We start from the raw sequence: 10,064 nt of genomic DNA on the forward strand, positions 1-10,064 counted from the left end.
GCGTCCTTTGTGTCAACCTTTGCCTTAGTACCAGGGGAAGGAATGGGATGCCAAGGGGCTGTTGGAGAATGTGAAAAAGCTTCTTGGCACTTTGCTGGCCTTGGCTTTTTAAAATAATACTCTGTCATGATTTGGTGGTAACAAGTCCTTTCCAAGGGGCTTGGGGCAGTGCTGCCAGGGTCTGCAGGGAGAGCAAAAGTGTAGCTCCAAGGTGGGAACCGCTTGTTTTGCTGTAACACCAGGTAACCACAGCTCTTGGTGTTGAAAGAACCATCCCCTTGGTCTCAGAGCTGTCAGAAAGGAGGGTGAGCTGTGTGAGGAGGATCCCTAACTGTTAGGCTTTGGAGAGGGCTCTTTTGCAGCCCTTCATCGGGTGCAGGGCAGTGCAGGGTGTCACTTTTCAAGAGAAGAGGCTCAGTTTTCATTGATTCCCGGGAGTGCTGCTTTGTTTAAAAGGCAGATACAGAGATGTGGCTCCCGCTGTTGATCTCCTCCAGCCAGGCAGTGCAGCCTGGTGGAGGGGTCTGGGCTGGGGTGCTGCACATTATTCCCAGCTCTTGGCCCAAGAGGAACGTTCCTGTCATGCTGCTTCAGTTTTAAGAAGAACAAGAGGAACATTTCTTGGTCCACAAAGCATGTGGGGTTTGCAAGATGTGTGGCCCTGTGAAATAGTTGTGTTCTGTGATAAAAGTACCACCTCACTTTCCCAGGATAGTCTTTTCCTTCTGAAATGGTCTTGCTTCTCTCAAAATGGCCCTGGATTTGGGTGAGGTTTGCAAAGCCAAACATCAGCCCAGCCACGTGCCGGTCATGGCCTGAGGCCCTGCATGCCTAGGACCTTTGGGTCACTCACCCCTCCTTTCCCCGGCATGGCAGGAGGCCTGTGAGCGCAGCCTGGCTGAGATGGAGTCATCCCACCAGCAAGTGATGGAGGAGCTCCAAAGGCACCACCAGCGGGAGCTGGAGCGGCTGCGGCAGGAGAAGGAGCGGCTCCTGGCAGAGGAGGCTGCAGCGACAGCAGCAGGTAGGAGCGGACGCCAAGCCCTGCCCTCGCTCATGTGGGTCCCTCACGCCTCTCCCAAATGTCTCTCACGAGAAACCAGTCATCTGGAGCCACAGTGCTGACCCTGCTGGAGTGAGGCTCAGCGCCTTCTGTAGGCAGGCAGGAATGGCTGAGGTGGCAGGGAGCTCCCACGCTGCCCTCTGTTAGTTACCCTGGCAGCGCTTGGTGCATCAGGATGATCCTGGGGCATGGAGAAGGTGGGGGTTGCCCCAAGGGCAGAAGGGATGGAGGGGGAAGCTGCAAAGACAGGTCTGGAAGCCAGCAGTGGCAAGAGCTCAGCTGGTTCCCTGGAGCTGGCACAGCCTGATCCCCCATCTCCCGTTGTCCCCCTGCACAGCCATTGAGGCACTGAAGAAAGCCCACCGGGAGGAGATGAACAAGGAGCTGGGCAGGACACGAAATTTTCAGCAGTGCGGCTCAATCTCAGATGCCCTCCAGAAGCAGCACCAGTAAGAAACCACCTCTCCTGCTCCCCTTGCCCGATGCTGCCACCCTGTGCCAGTGTTACCACAGCCCATCTGCATCCGTAGCCCCCAGCTGTCCCCCCTGCCACCTCCCCAGCTCCCTCCCTGGGAGCAGTGGTGCCCAGTGGTGACTACCAGGGCTGCTGGAGCTGTAGGGCAGGGCAGAGCTGTTTATCCCCTGCTTGGCTATTTTCCCTATAGCACCTTCATTCTCCCTGTAGCTTCTTCCCTCTATTTTCTTTACAGAGAGCTCCTCCAGTTCTCCTGCATGGCTTAAAGCTCCTAGAAGCACCACACTCGTGTGTGGGAGGGTGGGAACTGAAGCCTTGGTCCACAGGGTACCTTATTTTGTGCCAATGACTGGTGTGGGCAGAGGCTGCCTGTGGCAGGGTGGAAGAAGATGCTGGTGGCCAAGGGCTGGCAAGGATTGTGGGATGGTGATGAGCTGGTGCCTCTTTGACAGGTTGGATGTGGATTCCCTGAAGCGGGAGCTGCAGGTGCTTTCTGAACAGTACTCCCAAAAGTGCCTGGAAATTGGGGAGCTCACCCAGAAGGCAGAGGAGCGGGAGCAGACGCTGCTGCACTGTCAGCAGGAGGGGAAGGAGCTCCTCCGGAAAAACCAGGCAAGAGAGGGGCTTTCCCTGCCAGCAGAATACCATGGAGCAGAATACCAGAATACCATGTTCCTCCCTCGCGCAGCACAACCCCTCTGTTAAAACTCCCCTATTTGTTCATATTTCTTCCCTTCTGAGATTTTATCATCATCAGAAAAAAAAAAAAAAAAGAGTTGGAGGCTGTAGATGGTCCTCCCTTAATTATGGTGTTAAATACAATGAATGTATTATTTGCTCCTGGTTGTAGGTGCCACCGCCGCATATCGGCAGGGGGTTACGAGGAGGACTCTAAGCTGGGGCAGGGCTGGCATGAAGATGGAGAGATCAGGACAGCAGAGAGGCCTGTGCCCTGGCTACTCTGACATCTTTCATTTTTTCCCCTCAGGAGCTACGCCTCTCGGATGAGATCGGGAAACTGCGAAGCTTTATTTCATCACGAGGCTCTGGGGACCGCTCCCCGCACAACAACGAGCGGAGTTCCTGCGAGCTGGAGGTACGGGGGTGCCCCTGGGCTGCCCCACTGCCTCCATCCCCACCCTGTGCCAGGGGTCTCCTCCTCGTGGCAGTTTTGGCTTGGAGCGGGTGGGAGGGGGTTGCCGGATGGAGCAGCGGGGCCAGTGCAGGAAGGAGGTACGCAAGCTTCCCCTCCAACGCTCTCCCGGGGCGCTTGCGCCGCTTCCTGCCCCGGCCCTCCTGGCCCTTCCTTCCTTTTCCACCGCCACGCTTGCGCCAGGGCCTGACAGCCTTTCCGAGGCGGTGGCTCTTGAGTCACCTCTGGTTCCTCTCCCCGCTCCTTGGCCCAGGTGCTGCTGCGGGTGAAGGAGAATGAGCTCCAGTACCTAAAGAAAGAGGTGCAATGTCTCCGGGAGGAGCTGCAGATGATGCAAAAGGTTGGTGTTTCCTGGGAGCTGTTGGAAAAGCAGCAGGCGAGGGGAGGGAGGGGAGCACCAGGGCTGCATGTCAGCGGGGTTCAGTTGGTTTGATGGGATGCTCAGCCCAAAGCTTCTTGTCACCTATGCTCCTCGTCCCTGCTCACTCCTGAGCACACAGCAGCCACATGCTCGGAACAGCATGGGCTGTCATAGACTTACCTTGTGCAAGGGAAATGTCCTGGAGACTTTGCTGCTGGTTTCCCCAAAAGTGTCTACACGTAAGCATGGATAAGCCAGGAGCCCTTCTTTCCCAGGTGGGAAGCCTGTATGAAGCCTGCCTGGCACTCCACGTGTGCAGCCACCTTCTCTTCCCTTGCTTGTCCCCTCATTGGGTGCCAACTTGGGCACCGTTGCTGGGTGTGCTGCTCCCTCCCCTGGCAGCAGCTCCTTCAGGGGGATTTTCAAAGACCCTTGCTAAAGGGGGACTTGAAAGAGGCTTTGAGATTCAGTGATGCTCTAGGAGTTTACAGCTCTCTCACTTAAGCCTTTTGCCATATGAGTGGCTGGGACCAGCCTTTTCAGCAGCTTGCATCTCTGGCGGGGTTTATTTTTCCCATACATCTGGCCCAAATGCACATGAGCCATGGTAAAGCCCACATCGCCTCCTCAGCTTGACACTGCAGATCTCTGCTGCTGTGGGACCAGTGACTGCCTTCCTCCCTGGCCCAGGGTTTGGAAAGCACTACCTCCACGTTCTTCTGAATGGTTTCTGCATGGTTTGGATTAGGACAGGCTTCAAACCCGGGGCTGGCTCTCACCTGCTGGCCCTTCTCCTGCTGGGCTCGCCTTGCTGCCTGCCTCTCTGATAGCAGCCCTAAAACCTGCTGATCCCTCTCCTTTGCCTGGCAGGATAAGAGATTTGCCTCAGGGAAATACCAAGATGTCTATGCAGAGCTGAATCACATTAAGGTGCGCTCGGAGCGAGAGATTGAGCAGCTGAAGGAGCACCTGCGCCTGGCCATGGCCGCTCTGCAGGAGAAGGAGTCACTGTGCAACAGCATCAGCGAGTAACGGTGAGCACTGGGGATGCTGTGACGTCCCCTGAGGGTGCAGGTGGCTGAGACCAGCTGCTCTGCTTTGAGAGAAGGATGGAAGCTGCAGGTGGCTCCTGCTCCCCTCAGTGCTGAAACTTCAGGCTTAAACTCTTCCTCCTCTGCTTCTTGCATCCTCTCATCCTGCACCCCTGGCCCTCCTGTTGTCCCTGACATTCTCCCAAGGTCCCCAGTCCCCTTCTCACCGTGCTGCTCTTGATGCTCCTGCAGCTAGCACCAAGCGCTGCTCAACCAGGCTGGAGGTGGGAGCAGGCCACATGCTGGCCTTCGCCCCGTGGCTTGGGTGACAGCGTAGGGACAGTTACCCGCTATGTACATAGATGATGTTTCTGCTGTGTTTGCCCTTGAAGTGGTTTCCCTATCACAGCACAGAAATTTTAGATCTGCATCAAAGCAGCCCTGACTAGACCCAGCCCTCCTCCCACGCTCGCCTGTGGGCATCCCTGCCACAGCTCGGGGGGGAGGGGGGGGGAAGGAATGAGGGTGTCCCATTGGCTGCAGCACTTCTGCTTCTTTCTTGGATGCTGTGGCCATTGGGATTGGGGTCACCCTGCTGTGGCCGTTGGGATTGGGGTCACCCTGCTTGGCCAGCACTTGCTGGTGGGTGCCCAGAGGAGTGGGCCTGTAGCAGGGTGCCATACGGCCGTCTCCCAGGGGAGCAGAAGGGATGGCATTTCTGTGCTCAGTGGAGTCTTTCTAAACCACTTCTGGTTTTGTCTCTCTCTAGGTCTGCCCTTCATTTGTTTATCTGTTCTTTTTTTGTATTTGCTCCATTCCTCACTTGTGGGGAGGAGGAGGTTGAATCCTATCTGTTATCGCCTTGGCAAGGAATCCCACCCACTCCCCAGCCAAAAAATCTTCCAAAGCTTTTTTGATGAACCCCTTTTGCCTGCATACCTGAGCACGTTGTTTGGACTGGCTCCTTACATGCACCTTCTTCAGGATTTTATATGTGAAAATTATATTTTATAGAGGAATTTTTTTCCCCCTGGGAAGAAGGGGAAGAGGAGAGGGAAAACTTCTACTACATCACCAGCATTTTCTAACCTGAAAAAGAGAATCTGGTTCTCCTCACTTCCCTAGCCCCATTACTCCCAACCACACAGCCACCTTTGGCACATATTCCTTCTCTTCCAAACATCTCTCTGACCCACCTGGGATGTACAGCGAGGACCACACTACCCCCCACCGTGCCACCCCCGGGGACCTGCAGAGAAGACATGCAAGCCATAGGAGGGAGCCGGGGCAGTCTGCCATGTACATGCTTGCCTGGGACTTTTGAAAGAGGAGACCTTAGCAGAGTCTGCATGATCGAGCTCTCTCCGTGACTGTCCTTTGGCCCCTTCAAGAACCCGAACTGGCAGGAGCCCAGAGCCACAGAGCCTCTCCTTTCCGGGGAAGAGGAGCTGTGAGGCTGCTACTGCACCCGCAGGAGCCAACCCCCACTCCCATCCCCCCTCAAAGTGGCAGCTCCTGCTGCTCTGCTGCACCCTTCAACTTTTAACTTAATAAAATCTTCCCCTTTCGCTGAGAAAGATGTGTTCGTTGAGGGGAACGTGTCCCTAATCCAGTGTCGTAGTGCTGGAGGGTCATTTTTCCTGTGTCATTTTGGGGCATACTGACCCATCTCTTCTCTCCTTCTGGATTTGGGGAGGGAAAGTAGCAGAACCACCCCCAGCCCATGGCCAAAGAGCAAGAGGAGCCCTGCAGTGCCATTACCCAGCTGTGTGCTTCACCTTTGGGGTTGGGGGGAAAATAATCTGCTTCACCACACCACTCCGAAAATCCTCCATGGACCTTCACGACCCTCTGGCTGCAGAGATTGCTTTCCCGAGCTAAGGCAAGTCACTTTGTAAGTCACAAATTCCAGTAAAAGTGGGTTGCAGGCTTTTGTCCTGCATGTGAAGCCCTTGGGCAACCCGGTGGATGGTGCAAGAGGCCAGGTGCTGAGCTCAGCAGCTGGCTCCCCATTGCACCTGCGCAGAGCTGGGGCTCACTCTGGCTGGGCTCAGCATCCTGCCTCCAGCCTAGAAACCATCCTGTCCCTGTGCTACTCAAGGTCCAGGCTTTTCCCTCTGCCTTCCAGCAGGATGTGGCTGTTGCTGTTGAGTTTGGGATGGGGCAAGCATTTGGCACACCCGTGGCTGGAGATGGGAAGGAAGGAGGGGATAGAGCAGCTCAGGGCAACTGCTTCCAGGCTGCAGGAGAAGCTCTTGCCATGGGGGATTGATAGGGACTAAGAAAGGAGGAAAAAAAGCAGGGGTCAGGGCACAGTGTCAGGCTGGGGGGTGCGTGTATGGTTTTTTAAAAAAACCCAACAACTGAAACAACAGTCTGTGTGGTTTGTACCTGCTCCTGGGGGAAGAAACCCCCAAAAGTAGGTCAGTGGGAGCAAGCGAAGGGTGAACAAGGAGTGAACTGCAGTCTGGTGGTTGTACAGTGCTTGGCACATTGCTCACCAGCCCCTTCCCCAAAGGGTTCAGTATCTTGTGTTTGTTTGGGTTGGTTTGTTGGGGTGGTGGTTTGTTGGGTTTTTTTTTTCCCTTCCTGACTAGGGGCTGCTGACCCCGATAAACATGTCATGTAAGCACAGGCAAAATGTGTGGGCACCCGACATGTGGTTGAGCCGCCCCTCCTCAAGGCTCTGCAGCTGCAGATCAGCTGCCAGCCAGCTAGGAGTGTCCCATCATCCCGGGGTGATGAGGGACTGCTGCCTCCCAAACTGGTGCAGCATTAATCAGGCGGCCCCTGTCTTGCCTGTGGCGGGGGGGTACGGTTACCCTGTCGTCTCCACATTGCTATCTCCCGGGTGCAGGGGAGCTGGGTGGAGGGACAGCGGCAGGGAGAGGAGACGACTGAAATGCCCGTGGACAACAGACATCCCAAAGTGATGCCTGTACCCCATCCCCTTTCTCACAGCCAGGTTGTCTCCACATTGCTATCTCCCGGGTGCAGGGGAGCTGGGTGGAGGGACAGCGGCAGGGAGAGGAGACGACTGAAATGCCCGTGGACAACAGACATCCCAAAGTGATGCCTGTACCCCATCCCCTTTCTCACAGCCAGGTGGCTGCAAGAAACCTCCCAGCTTCAAGCATGGGGAAAGCCCGCAGCCATACGGCACCCTGGTTGCATGAGAGCCAGTGTCCCTGCTTGCAAAAGGAGCTTGCTCTTAACAACCAGCTCATAAATCTTTGAAAACAGTGGTAGTCAGTCCAGGAGGCAGTATCCCTTTGCCATTTATTGGCATCGTTAAAGCCCACTCTGCCACTAGTGGTGGCCAGGCTGAGTGGCTTTGTGCTGGGCTGACCATGCTGCATTGCAAACTGGGGGCTCAAGGCTGAAGCTCTGATGAGCATGGCTGGAAAATCAGCCAGTTTCCCTGTCTTGCCACTAAAAAAATGCTGAAACACTTGGATCTGAGTGCCAGTGAGGCCACGTCCCATTGCTGGGGATTTTGAGCCTCTTTGAAAATGGAAACCGAGTGAAATAAAATGTTGTTGCTGGCATTAGTCACCAGAAGTGCCCTGGTGCACTTGGATGCCAATGAACAGCCGTCCTGTCCCTATAAGGCAGGGGCTGTTACCTGGTGGATCCATAACACATCCACAATCAACATGGTTTGACCATTTAAGATGAAATCCACAGCTGGAAGTGCGTAAATCCCCATGGGGTCTGGTTGAACGCAGTGCAGGGATGGAGAAGGTAAATGGGATTATGGAGAGGATTCCTCTGTCAGGCTCTGTCCTCTGGGGTTCGTCAGAGAAGCAGGATTTCCCAATCCCTGTCAACTAATGCCAGAAACAGCAGGCACAGGAGGCTTGGAATGGTTAGATGGATCTCCTTGAGGAGAAAAGGAGGTGTAGGGGGTAACCCACCCCACTCTGGGCATGGCAGTGTGAGCCTAAGCCAGGCATGGTGGTGTGAGTAGCCCACGGGAATAATTTTTCATTCCAGATGAGCTCCCCTGTGCTGCCTGCAGTGGGGTGCCGGCTGTGCTGGACCCCACTTCCCAGAGGCAGCAGGGCTTGCATTGACTTGCAGGACCTGCATCCCACCTCCAGCATCCTGCCAGGGGCTGGGAAAACCCTTCTCGATCCTGGCCTGCACGTGTTAAGGATGCATTGGTGTAACAGTGCAGGCTTCACGGGGTGCTTTCCAATATCAAGTGGGGTGCTTAGGGGTTGCCTTGACTGGGATGCCCCACCACGTGCAGGGCCAGCAGTGGCCTGATGAGCTGTGACCACCACCTTCCCTCTTCCACGTCGCTTCGGGACATGGGGTGTTTCCCCAGTTTTGACTGGCTAAAAATTAGGGAGCTAGCCCAGATGAAGGGGTCAGGATCCCCCCATACAGGGCAGAGGGTGTTTGCCTCCCAGCAGCGGCCCCTGCCGAGGAGGCTGAGCAGCTGTGGTCAGCTGCAGGAGCTGCCCAGGTGACCAGCGGAGATTAGACCCCTAATTTTCAGGTGGCTAAAGCCAGGTAAAGCACCTGTCCTCTGCTTTCCCCCCTCCCTGCCTCCCTCCCTCACCACTGTGCTGCCCTGATAACGGCTGGTTTTTAAGGCTGGAGGCTCTGCGGTCAGCCCATGGTGCTGTGCCAACCCTGGGGCCTTGGGGCTGATGCTTATACCCCCCAAATCCCCCATATCCAGCCTCAGAGCCTGGCATACGGGTGAGCTGCTTCTGACGGTTAAAAATTTGGGCGCAAGAAAAAGCAGATGGTGCCTTATCTGTGTGCACCCGGGTTGGCCATGTGCAGGCAGCCAGCCATGGCCGTTTATTCCCCGCTAGGAAAACTGAGCGGTCCTGCGGCTGGGCAAGGCGTTGTACAGAGGCCACCAAAGCCAGTGAGCTACGTATGGGATGAAAAGCGATATATTCATGAGGTCTTAAGCAAAAAGAGATCTCAGGGGAGGTGGGAGGGTGGTTATTCTTCTCTGCAATTAGTAGATTTTTTCTCTTAATAACATCAAGTGGTTTGCAGTCCAAATGTAAACCTGTCCCACTCCCAAATGAAGTGGAGCACATGAAAGAGTGGCACTGGGAAGGAAGGCACAAGGGGATGCCCCCAGCAGCCCTTCCGCCCCTGGGAAAGTATCAGGGGGCCAAGTGCCTCCCCCCTGGGACAGGGGCACACTGCACCCTCACATAGCACATGTGTATGTCGAGAGGGGGCATCAAATTCTATTTCTATTTTCTATTCTTTCTATTTCTATGTTATAATCTTTTCTATTTCTACTATTTCTATTATTTATTTTTATATTATTTCTATATTTACATTTATTTCTATACCTACACCTATTTATATATATACTTCTGCATGTCCTTGGCTGGTGATTTTCAGGCCCCTGGGCATCCAGGGCACATGGAGTGTATTTGAATTCCCTGCTTGAAATGCCGGGGGGTTTGGAGGTGCTGGGGTTCATCTCCGAGCACCGCATGGCATGTTGGTGGGCATCAGATGGCTGCTCTTGCGTGTTTTGAAGAAATAAGGAGGAAAACATTGAAATCCTACAGGCAAGATGATGATAGTGGCTAAATTTAATATCCTGGGGGCAGCTGACAGATTGCCCGGCGTTGCAAGGGTGGCTGGTGATCATTGCTACTCTATGTCCCTGCTCCATCCCCTCTGAAAGACTTGTGTGTCCCCCAGAAAAAAGAGGACAACTTGTTACTTGTGATCCCGACCACACACACACAAGGGCTGAGCTGGTGTCCCCAAAGCACCTGGTGGGGAGCAAGGAGGGCAGAGGAAGGGGGGACAGAGGTGTTCAGCTGTGGGGTACTGCTGCTGAGCCTATTTTGAGCCCACTGCTCCCCCTTTTCTCCTTGGTGGCTCCCCAGTGTCTCCTCCAGTGTCTCTCCTTGTCCCCTGATGTTTCTCCCTATATCCCTTCTTGTGTCCCCCAAGTGTCCCTCCCTGACCACCAGCATCCCCCC

At 54.9% G+C, this 10,064-nt stretch overlaps 1 protein-coding gene across 1 annotated transcript in view; it reads left to right on the plus strand.

The window, feature by feature from the left end:
• LOC104529455 (TRIO and F-actin-binding protein) overlaps positions 1-4,084 on the plus strand; it is a 10,646-nt gene extending 6,562 nt beyond the window's left edge. The window contains 6 exon segments of the mRNA XM_029086438.1: positions 877-1,024; positions 1,401-1,512; positions 1,991-2,150; positions 2,527-2,634; positions 2,945-3,031; positions 3,923-4,084. Coding sequence (XP_028942271.1) covers positions 877-1,024; positions 1,401-1,512; positions 1,991-2,150; positions 2,527-2,634; positions 2,945-3,031; positions 3,923-4,084 — 777 coding nt within the window.
• The last annotated feature ends 5,980 nt before the right edge of the window (positions 4,085-10,064 follow it).

The sequence above is a fragment of the Antrostomus carolinensis genome, unplaced genomic scaffold, assembly GCF_000700745.2.
Source record: "Antrostomus carolinensis isolate BGI_N321 unplaced genomic scaffold, ASM70074v2 scaffold44658, whole genome shotgun sequence".
NCBI lineage: Eukaryota > Metazoa > Chordata > Aves > Caprimulgiformes > Caprimulgidae > Antrostomus > Antrostomus carolinensis.